The 12,186-nt window shown below is 38.7% G+C and overlaps 1 protein-coding gene across 5 annotated transcripts in view; it reads right to left on the bottom strand.

The window, feature by feature from the left end:
* Positions 1-12,186, bottom strand: part of LOC134521405 (6-phosphofructo-2-kinase/fructose-2,6-bisphosphatase 4) — a 53,449-nt gene that overhangs the window by 20,003 nt on the left and 21,260 nt on the right. For all 5 annotated transcript variants that reach the window (XM_063347837.1, XM_063347835.1, XM_063347834.1 and 2 more), the window contains exons 2-6: positions 8,527-8,643; positions 4,800-4,896; positions 2,291-2,357; positions 1,026-1,100; positions 120-176 (exon numbers count right to left, since the gene is read on the bottom strand). In XM_063347837.1, coding sequence (XP_063203907.1) covers positions 120-176; positions 1,026-1,100; positions 2,291-2,357; positions 4,800-4,896; positions 8,527-8,638 — 408 coding nt within the window. In that variant the 5' untranslated portion in view covers positions 8,639-8,643. The remainder of the gene's footprint in view (positions 1-119; positions 177-1,025; positions 1,101-2,290; positions 2,358-4,799; positions 4,897-8,526; positions 8,644-12,186) is intronic.

Genomic DNA, 12,186 nt, shown 5'->3' with positions numbered 1-12,186 from the left:
CATTAATGGGAGCTAATTTTTTTTTGCTATTGGAAATTCTTATCACGTACTTCTAAAAATATTAAGCTACTTCAAACCTCTTGACTTAAAGCAGTTAAAGTAAACTTTCCTATACTCACCACGATGTTTGCAGCGATGACCTCTGGATCTACACATACTGACTCAACAAAAAAAGTCTTCAGTCCAAATGGGAAGTCACATGTACAGAAGGAAGGAAGAAAGAAGATGCATTAAAACACCTCTGGAGACTAATACGTAAGAGCAGCATGCGGCCACTTCCACACTAACCCCTTTTTAACAGAGCCATGCCTTCAGCTTCCCTCCATTTACTCAGGAGGTTTCTCTCATCAGAAACTGTTGCCTTAGTGCTCCCTGAAGCACCATGCTGTACTACTTTCCCCAACAATGCTTGTAAGTAGAAAAATCTTGTAGCAAGAAAAACTTAGGATGGAAGAGGAAGAAATAAATGGGGAGGATGCAAGTTCAGCCATGCAAACAGTAACCAATGTTTCTGAGATAATAATTTAGAAGCCTTTCAACCAATAGAGCAGCTTCACTTAAAAAGGAGGTTTGTGTTTTGCTGTCTCAAAGGTTTGTAGAGACCCAAGTTTAGAGGAAATGGAAGATTACTGGAGAACACATAAATGCAAACCAGTCTTGGACAGAAGACAAAAAGCCACAGAAAGTTTTTGACTTGTACAGAACTAACACAGAATTCCCTACGTGTTTCTGCAGCAAAAATCTGAACTGCCCCGAGAACAATATTTTAAGTAGTTCTTGCTGACAGAAGCCATGGCATAAAAGAGATTAGCTCCAACAGTGCAAACGTTAAAGATGAGAAAAATGAGGATGGGTTGACTTAATCACAAACAATGCTCGAGAACACAAAATGCTCTATTGACTCATCATCTAGAAAGCATGTGGCTTATGCTAGTGCACTTAACTTGGAGTACAGCTCAGGGCAAAAACTATCACTGCCCTACTTGTTCAGGCATTAGCGGAGAAATCCTTTGCTTCTGACTCACCTTATATCCATTTTCTTCACCAAATTTGTAAATAGTTTCTCTGCGTTCTCGAGTTGTGTTTGTAGCATCAAAGACCTAGGAATAATTACAAAGAAAGAGAGAGAGGGGAATTAAAAAAGCAACATAGTCTGTGAAAAGCACTGTGTTAATAACAACAAAAATACAGGTTCCAAGTCCCTCAATGTGAAGGAAAGCAATGAAAACACTTCCCCTTCCCTCTATCCCGCTACCCCAACATGCTCAACAGAAAAACAAAAGACATTCCTACTTTACACACATGATTTTCTAAATAATAAAAAAGAGTAATATTTCGAAAGCACTACTAGCAGAACACTGTATTTGGAAGAAGCAACCAGAATTTAAGCCTAACACATAATACAGGACAGAATCCTCCTCCTGGCCCATATCAGCATTAAATACTAATGCACAGTGACCTTATACTACACACAAAAAAATGCTGCAATCAACACACTATTCAAAATGCAAGTCTACAACTTTTAAAGAGCAGAAGATCTGCAAGACTTGTAAATCCTGCCCGTGAATAATAAGGAAATATGCAGACATTTTCCTAAGGACTTACGTTCAGCTCTGAACACGAGCGTTTTACCAAAGTATGAAGTTTGCCAAAGTATAAATTTTACCTCATGTCCCCAGCAGAACTTATAACTATAGTTAATGATTTTCCCTTATTAGATAATGGAAACACCACTGAGTTGTGTCAGTAGCCTTAAGAAAAACAACATTATGCACAAAATATTATTAATATGAATACGCAACCTCAATCGTTGAACAGCTGATGTTTTGCATACCAGTATTAAATACGCAGCAATTTACTTTGAGTTTTTCCTGCTCTCTTCAGAGATTTCTCATGTCAGTAACACAACTGCCAAGCAATACCCCAGGATGCTTTTTGTTCAGTAAGTCTTTACCTTTCACTTGAAACACAAGTGCAACAAAAACCAACAGATGTGTTTAACAGTACATTATATGTGGAGAGAAGGGGGACATTTTTCTTAGTGTTACCCTCCCCTCAGTTAACCCCTCACATCACAGAAGTGGTTGCTCAATATGGCATCATCACCCTGAACTTAAGTGCTCCTTTCACTGCAGCAACAAAGTCAATCTAACATACAACTCCCAAATAAAAAAAAATTCTGACATACTGAAGAGATACTGGAATTACTCTGGCTGTGTATTACACCCAGCAGACACACACTATTTTGTAGGGAAGCATCTCAAGAACATGCCTTCAACAAGAAACTTACAGCCACGTGCCCATTTTCTTCACTGAGGTACTGTCGGACGTCATTCAGCGCTGCTAAGGCACACTGTCTTAAAAATCAAAGAGAGTAAAACTCAACTGCTAGTTAAAGGCATTTTATTAATGCACTTGTACATTGTGATCAAAGTGCCCTGCAAACGTTAGATAATCTCTCTCAAAACCACATATTTTTTAATCACACCCCACCACCACCCCCACAGAACATGGGAAAAACCAACGGAGGTCAGCCAAGCCATACTGAGGAAATGTGGTCATGGCCTTCTGCCTGAAAAAAAGACCGGTCCGGTGCTCCCCTGTGCAACTGATACAACTGTACATTACCACAGAATAGCCTTCAACTCTGCTGACCAGGATAAACTTTCACTGATCTAGAGTAACAGCACTGAATCATCCCTGCAACTGTATTCTTTTCCCCATTATCTGTTCATAGATAGTTCCTTCTCATATCAAAAATAAATCTTATATCTTCTATCAAAAATAAATATCAACTGAAGGCTTTTATCTTGTGGCCCTAAGTTAAAGTGGATCTGCTTCTCTTTTGAACTATTGTGTAAAAATTGCTTATGTCAAAAAAATCTGTTACAACAGAGAGCAAAACAAAGTTAGCACCAAGCATTAGGGACCGAAATGAAAATAATATCCCACTGTAGTCACCAATTAATACTGAGACCCTTGAGGATGCAAACACCAATAAAACCTCACCTCTTCATACTTTACACTTGTATTACATCTGGACAAGAATAAATTCATTTGCAACTTTCCTACTTCCCCATCATTAATATTACCTTCAAAGTCCATTACGATTTCTAACACATAAATAATATTGGAGGGAGACATTAACAATGAATACAATTTACTCTTTAGTAGCACAAAGCCCCATTTATTTCCAATAAGCACAGTCTTTTTGCAGCATCAACATAAACCCCTGTCCACTTCAACAGCCTTTCTATGCATTTTTATTTTGACTTCCAGACTGGAACGCGTAACTATCCACTCACATTTACCATATTCTGCATGCACAGCTTTATCTTAAAAGAAAAATGAAGGTTTTTCAATCCTGACAGTGTTTCCACATTAGCATGGTTAACAGACGTCAGGAACTGAGGTTCAACAGTCAAGTCTTCACTAAATAAACATAAATACTCTTTACTCATTGCTAACTAGGCAGATTAGCTCACACAGCCCATTTCATGTTTTATTCCCCACCATTTAGTCTAAGAGGTGACACAGAGGAACGTTAAAAGGTTTGGCTCTACCTCTAAGGAAGAGGTAGGGGCTTTGCAAGGCTAACGTAGCTCATATCTACTCTTTGGTCCCAAAAGATTAGGAGGTTCTTACGCAAGTTGTTCTCCTTTGACATTAGCAATACTCAACTGCTGCTGAAGGGGAAAGAGAAGAGAAAGAGGAGAAGCAGAGGGACAGCCACAAAAGAAGTCCAGACTGTAGGAAAGTCCAGACATTTTTGATGTTTGAGCCGAAGCAACTAAGAACAAAATACTCCCTATTTTCAGCAGCCTAAACAAATCGCATCTCCATTCCTCTAAAATTTCTGTTTCTTCTCATTTCACACTGCACACTCTTAAATGTTTTCCTCAACATACTAAAAAAAAGACAACGAATGGTGAAGAAAATCAAAAGACCTTCCCATTTGATCTCCTGTAAGAAAGAGGCAGCTCCTTCTTGCTCCAATCTTCTCTTCATCTACCCTTTCTTCTCAGGGTCTTTCCTCTACATTAAAGCACCGCCTCTTCCCAAGCAAGAGGGGAGTCTCAAGCGCCTCATCTGGGCACGGATGTTCACACTGGTGCTCATCCTGCTTTGTACAGCGTTAGCAAAACATGGCAATTTTCAAGACACTGCACTGATTGACTGCTTGAAGCACCGGCATAGTGGCCAAAAAGACAGTTTCAGGGACAGAATAATAGTGTTTCATTCCCACTCATTTGAACGGGTAATGACAAACATGTTCAAAGTACTCCAGGTGAAAAATTCCAGTACGCAAACCAAAAAGAAAAGCAGTTATGGGTTTTTTTTTTTCTCCTTTATGATCCACAAAAAAGCTCTAAAATGGCATTTTAGGAATTAGACAGCAGAAAGAGTCACGTCTATTAGCTCACACCTTACAAAAAGGTAAGAAAAATAATAACTACTTGTTAAAACTGCTTTGAGTGAAAATATCCTGGAACATCTGCAGGAATAACAGCAGTCACAGCCTACTGAAAGGTGAAAAGGAATCAAGTATTTATTTTCTCTGTATTTTTGATGCTTGAGATGAAGCAATTAAGAAAAAAATACCCCAGATTTTAAGCAGCCTAAAGAAATCACTTCCACCTTCTTGAGAATTTCTTTTCCTTGTCATTTCATACTGCAGTCCCTCAAGGGTCTTCTTGAGCATACAACAATGCAACTTAAAGCAGTGTCTAAGAGCAAATTACACATGGTACCATTTTAATACAATTATCATTGTGTAGCCAAACACATTCAAAACTTACTTCCTGATTTTCAAGCCTTCTTCATTGTCAGGCAGGAAGAATTCAAAAGATTTATACTTTTTCACCAAATCTCGACGATACTGACCAACATTAAATTCTGCCAAGAAGAAACCAGTATTAGTGGGAACTAATGATATTCATGTTAAAAAAGGATAAAAGTTATGACACCAAAAGTTAAGAAACCAAACTACCTGCAAGGATCAAAAAATTGAGCACGTACAAAGTCAACATATCATACTACTTCTTGTGGTTTTTGGGGGTTGCTTGTTTTTAAATACAAAGACAACAACAAATCAGGGAAACGGCAAAAGAACATTTGGGCTGTAAGGAGCTTCAGTGGAGTCACTTGGGCATACTGCTGTGCCTCTGGCTGCCAGTTTGCCTGAACAACAAAAAGGAACTCTTCTCCTCCTTCGCAGGGGTGACTGGAAGTCTATTTCAGTAGTCTACAAAGGACAACTTCTTCTGTGTATACGTGCAGTGAAACAGCATTCTGATAGCACCTCCCAAAACCTTCCGCTCTTATTTAAGTGAGGAAGAGTTCTAAACATAACCAACCAACCTTGCTTTTGATAAACAAAACAAAGTTGTGGAACATTTCTTCATAACGCTGCTCAAATACTTCTGTTCCTTAAGGATCAGCACACACTATTTCACAACCCCCTGTTCCATTTATTTAAAAAATGCTTGAGTTTTAAAATAAATAAATAAATAAATCAAATCAGCATAACGACCGAACATAATCTTACTGTGCTCTCTTAACAGTGGTCGAAGAAAAATACTCCTTATCTGGGCAAAGGTCCAGGTCTATGGCTGTACACGTGTCACAATATCGGATATGGAATTAGGGCAAGGCAGTTCTGTTTTGCCACACAGCAATGACACTGTATCCTAATTAACTTCATTTGACTGCTCTGAAAATAGGTCTCTGAAGCGCAATTAATGTTTAACTTATTTCTGACCTATCCGTTTTCTCTGCTGAACTGCAACACATTTTTCTTAACGTTAGATCAAACTGAAATATTCTGTTTGGGAAGCTGCCAAGGTGTAACTACTTGCCAGACTTTGTTTCTGGAAAGAAGAAAAGAAGCAACAGACACAACTGCAGAGCCGTAATTAAGAAAAGAGACATAGGATAAGAGAGCTCAACCATCAACTGCTGTATATAGATTGCTGTTGGGACTAGGGAGAGAGGATAAAGAAGTAAATATTGTTTATCCCCCCAAAAGTCAAGTTTTGTATGAATTCAACAATGTTGATGTCATTTTTTTGTGGTCAACTGCATGACACGGATTGTAGTACAATCCAGGTTATTGTGTGACAGGTTTAATGAGCACTGGCCATACTGGCTACATGAAAAGGTGGTTCTTTGTAAGACAAACAGAACACGCAAGAAGTTCAGATGGTCATTGTTTTCAGGCAATAGCCCTTTAAAAATCAAAAATAATTAATTTCATAAGGAAGAATAGTTCCTGCAAGAGGGTCATGCACAGCAAAAGAAAAAGCGCTATCTACCGAGAAGATCTTTAGCTCTTATTATTAGCATCCGCCCCTGTGGAAAAGTTTCACAAAGCTAACTGGTATCACAACTACCACGCAGCCAGAACTATTCAAAAAAGTTTCCCAAAGTTTAGTATCTAAAAACCACATTGCAACACAATTCTATTCAGGCATCTAATTGACCTCATTTCCTTCAAAAAGCCTAGACAAAAGTCTTTTGTACTTTTAACCATTTCACATTCTAAATGACAGAGGATTCTGGAAGGAATAAAAGAAAACACAGAACTGATGGCTGGCGTGATTCAACTAAAATCAATCCTGGGCTATTTACCTCCACCTTCTGCTCTTGAACCCTCCAGCTGGCTTAATGTACATGAAAAGGTGGCATTTATCTCTTCTCTGGTTTACATAACCTCGTAATTTTAACCATCTGTCTCAGAGAATAAGAACACTTACTATACTAAGCAGACACTAATTTTAAGACATTAAGAGCCAAAGGGTAACAGCTACTCGGGGCTACTCGATACTTACACGTACCAATTCAGTCCCAATCAACTGAAATCGTTAGGCAATGTGTCATCTATTCCCTCAGTCAGTGAGGTATTTTAAGTTGATTTCAGCTTCAGGAAAATTGCATCACTGATGACACAAACAACAGGAAGGGTCTGTGGTTTCCAAGAAAATCCCAAGTCACGCTTTCTAACAAAGACAAACCATAACCAGCAGCCTAGGATGGAAGCTCATATAGCAACTTTATGTTGTATATGAGAAACTACATAAAACTAGGCAGTGATATTGTAACTATTTTTATTGAGCGCAGGCACATATATTTTCTGATGTACTGCTCACAGTAGCCGAAGAAACTTTTCCTGTAACTGAAGCAGACTGCCCCTACTTGTTTAACTGGATTTAGGATACATTCAACCAAGCATGAGCCAGATGTGGACGGTATCTTGTTTGTTATCCAGTGCTTTCTGCTTTTCTAAGTTCACATAGTAAAACACTCAACACAATGACATACATACATACCTATATACATGTATATTATACATTTTATTAGCTTGGATATAAGCTAGTGTATTTAGACTATTACTCCAACGTAACGGATAAAACTGAAGTCCCTAGATATCTGATACTGCTCATCAGGAGGGTGATCCTGTGTGAGAACAGCCAATTTAAATCCTGAAAACTCTGCTACTCAAACAATATAACATATCCTCCATAACATCTCATCTAAAAAAAAAATTTTAGACAAGTTAAGAAAACACCAACTCCAAAAGCTACACCCTAGAATCCAAGGGCAGTTTAAACATAGGCCAGAACTCTTCATCTTGACTTCTTAGAGCTACTAGGAAATACATCTCTGAAAATCCAGCCAAAAGTCTAGCCTTTAGTATGATCTAACATGTTTAATGTTACTTAAATGATTAACTACTCATAACTATAAAGCTACCATTACTGCACCCAACACGGAATCACAGAACTCCAAAGCGGCCTTTCTCTTCTACAGAGCCAGAGTAGATGGCAGGGTGAGACTGCTGCTCAGAACTTCAAATGGACTTAGATCTTCTTTGCTTGTTGAGCTGGGGCCCACAAGATACCACACGAGCTCAGGAATGAGGTATGTTAACCAGGTCCTTGGGATAACTGATCTGAGCCATCAATTCCCCCTCAAAACACACATGTAAAGTCCTTCAAAGAATGATAACAAGTAGCTGCTTCAGTTCCTTGGACTCTCAATATTCAAAGAGCTGCAACTCATTCCACAAATGCAGTTAAACAAAGAATTACACAGAGAATTACACACTGGACAAAGTTCGCAGAGAAGAGAAAATGGAGAAGTCAGAACTTTAACCCAGAAGTGCTGATTGCTCATTTGCTCGAAAACAAGATTCCCTTTCACCCACATAAAGAAAGGGAAAAAAAAAAAGAAAAAAAAAAAAGAAGAGGGAAAAAAGCTGAAGAACCAAATTGTTAAGGGAACAAGAGCAAAAAGCTGATGTAGGCACCTGGCAGAACAAGGAGGTAAATGAACAATCACCAGAATTTGATTAATTACCATCTCAAAGGAAGAGAGAGCCTGCATATGCTATTGCTTAAAAATAGGTTGACAAAGTAGAAAGATTTTAAATAGTCAAACTGGGCAACAAGATCACTGGGAATTAGGTTTATAGAACACTTAACATCTGCACTACGCTTCTGATGTAAACAAAGGTAAATCCATCACCTTTTGTAGGCACTCCAATCCAATTTAAATAGCGTGTCAGCTTCTTCGAGATGTAGGTTTTTCCTCTTGCTGGGAGACCCACCATGACAATCAGAGTAGGGCAATTGGTCATACATACTGAAATAGAAAAACAGAAAACTAGGATTTACCATTAATGTTCCCACAAAGCAAAGGCTTATATTGCGGGGGAAAATTACAACCCGTGTGCTCTCCGAGGAAGTGACCATTCAAGCAGCTCGTGCACTGTGTCTCACTATTTCAGGGCTTTTTTTCAGGAGCACAGTGGACCTAACCAGGTTTCTTATGCTGTGTTGAATTTTGGAAGGGCAAGTCAGTGACAGTGCAACACTGGACACGCAAGTTGTACACAGGCAAAAGACAAGAAACTTACATATCTCTATATGTGTTTTAAAACATAAAAAAACAACAACAAAAGAAAGGACACTGACATCTTACATCCCTATGTACCTCAGTTCAGTGCTTGCATTGAAAGGAAATAGCAAGGTGTACACAATTTTTCGATAACTTTAAAATCTTTAAGACAAGACCTCAACACTTCTCAACCTTTTCTTGGTTTAGAGCGAAACAAGCATGACAGATGCCACTTTATATGTTATAGGATGACATGGTACTCACTATTTATTATTTCTCCTTTAAATATTATTAACACAAAAATCTGTCTTGAAACAGAGTTCATTTTGACTGTTCTTTGATGGTTACTAGGAATAGAGAGCAAGTACTCCATGCAACCAAGTACAATAATCTGATATACAGATGTAAGTACAGAAATACTGTTAATCAAAGGCAGAGTGCTTAATTAAAAAAACCCAACACTGCAGGGAGTTAAAGGAGTTATATGTATAAAATGAAAATTTTGAGGCATTTCCTTTCAAATGACAAGTTTTTGAACATTTTAATGGCACAAAACTACGGATACCTTGCATGAATCTATCACAGCTACAAGGAACTGCCTAAAAAGAAAGAAGATATTAAAGTGGCGCAAAGATATCAACGTCTCCCTCCACCCCTTATTTAAAAAAAAATTAATTTCTATACAATCCACATGTGCTTCAATTTCCTCAGTGTCTTTATAGAGGAGTCAATTCACTCCAAAAGACTAAATCTCAGTGTTACACCGTAAGGCATAACTAAACTGTTGTACAAAGCACTGATTGTCCGAGATTCCCACCCTTCAGATTGACAAAGTCGCATCCCACGAAGTTACTTGCGTGAATCTGGCACAGCTACTCCGCACAGCAAACCCATCGAAAAAGAACAAACAGATTAGCAAAGACAGATGCACTTTCTTAAAATGTGCATTGAAAAGAAAAATCCCAAAACCATTAAAAAAATACACCACTTCTCCTGAGAGCGAGCAGGCAAAACCGTACCTAACCTCAAACCCATGAAACAGTCTACTGCTCCATGTAATTAAAGTTACAGGGAACTGAACACAAACCAAAACAGATCCATCCAAACATGTTCTTGTCTCCAGAAGGACACTGACAAAAGCCCTCAGAGTAAGCTCCTCTGTGCAGAAGCCTAGAAACAAGAAGGATAATGTTTTCTCATCCCTCTTCCTCTTTGTCCTAAATTCAAGCCTGTGAACCCCCTCTCCAAGAGGAGGAAGGAAGGCTCTGGGGAAACAACATCTCTGAAGTGAAGAGTACAGTGCTTACTAAGCTTAACAACTTTGTTTCTAGTTTTAAGGACAATAAAACAAAATATTGAAATGAGAGAGATCCTTGAGTCCCTGAAACGTTAAGAGAAGAAATTGTTCTTTAACAACAGTTTGAAAGGTTCTTCAACTGAAATACCTAGCTCGAGTTTTAAACTATTTTCAAATATAAGCTGTGCAATAAGAGTTGTAAAAGACAAACCAGGATCTGTACACAGCCCCAGGTCCACATGCTCTGCAAGGAACTGTGCTAACTGAAACAGGCTTACCTACTCATTCCGGACAAAATTTACCAACTAACTACTAGATCACCTCGTTATTTTTTTTTCCCCTCCTGGGCCGAGCCATACAAATTTAGCCTTCTCACAGGACATTTGTCTTTTGGTAATGTAATGAAAAAATCTATACTGGAGCAAAAGTCCATTTTGCAAAACTAAAGGCTAGGAAGCTACTGTGAAGAAACCTACAACCCACTTAAATGGTTGCTTCACAGGTTACACCGACAATCGCTCTCTAAGTGAAGTCCTACTGCCTACGTCAGTTTGTAGAAGATCTTCTCCCTGAGCGAATCAACACACCTACAACAACATGCAAGAGGGACATTTCCTCCCACTGCCAAGCGGTTAGTGTGCCAGTCTGGCCTCACTTGCATTTTTACATGAATTTCCTCAAAGAAGTACAAAAACTAGCAAAAAGTGCCTGTAAGCGAGCCCGATGCGTACAGTTTAACATGCCTGCCTAATCTGTTATTCCGATTACTTTGTGCACTGGTATTTAGCTTGTGACCATATAGCAGAAACCAAGGGAATTATCTGCTGATCCCAATCAAGTTGCAATCCTATTCTGATCAGGTGCCAGGCTGACCAAGAGAGCTTTTCCTCTTTAAAGCCAGACACCAGTAAGACAGATGCCCTGCACACCAAAAGGAGAAATACCACTGATTTCAATTATTTTAAACACTCTGCTTTTCCATAATGCCATAGCCCTGGAAACACCACTACACAGTGCACAGTGCTACAGCATATACCAACCATTAGTGCTTGTCTTCAACAAGAAGATGCCAGTTCGCAATCTAAGGACAATAAAAAGTGTTCTCGTTTAGATGGCCAACGGTGGTTGCAGTCTAATATCACTTACACAGGTGGCACTTCATGACAAGGGCACCTACGCATACGGAAGTAGAAGACAAAGGCACATTAGCTGGCCAAAACAGCTAAATGACAAGACTAAAAATAAAAGCACACAAAACAACTATTTTATTTCTTCTGTACCTCAGTGTAGCATTCTCAACAACACGCATAAGACTCAGCACAGCAAACAAAGGTTTTTGTTTTCTTCCTTACAATCCTGTGTCATTAACAAGGCTTAATTTTGCTCATTAGCTCAGTAAAAAAGACGAGATTAAATCATCTGAGGAGGTATCTAGTTCTCAAAAGTTAAAAATAATTTCATTTTCTTTCACTTTATGTGAACCACAACTTTCTCAACAAAACATTGCCAACACCTGCTGTAAGTGGGGAGGAACATTCATTCCAATGACAGTATTAAAATTGTCAGAGTCTCAAGATTTACACCTTCCTTTGAAGAAATGTAAGCAATTTTGACATGAGGATGTGGACTGACAAAAAAAAAAAAAAAAACGACAAACAAACCACAAGTTACACATATCTAACTCTTGGAATTAAAAAGCCTCTTTAGTTTAATATTTTCCCAACAGCACAACTCCTCTTTTCACAGCACCTCACCAGCATTCACTTTATATGAAGAACAATTTGCAGCACAAAAGTAGTTATACAGGTGCAAGCTGCAGAGCCAAGGTAGACAGCAAAGCACAGCTTTCTCTCAATTCCGTACTGCTCATTGTCTGGTTTACCTCCAGAAGTCTCTCCACACAATCTAGTCTCGAGAAAGCAAACTCATTTCTTAGTACTGCTTCACATATATAACTCTTAAGGGTTTCTGACAGCCCCAACCTGTGGATG

This window comes from Chroicocephalus ridibundus, chromosome 10 (assembly GCF_963924245.1).
Source record: "Chroicocephalus ridibundus chromosome 10, bChrRid1.1, whole genome shotgun sequence".
NCBI lineage: Eukaryota > Metazoa > Chordata > Aves > Charadriiformes > Laridae > Chroicocephalus > Chroicocephalus ridibundus.
This window is presented reverse-complemented; position numbering and strand designations above follow the sequence as displayed.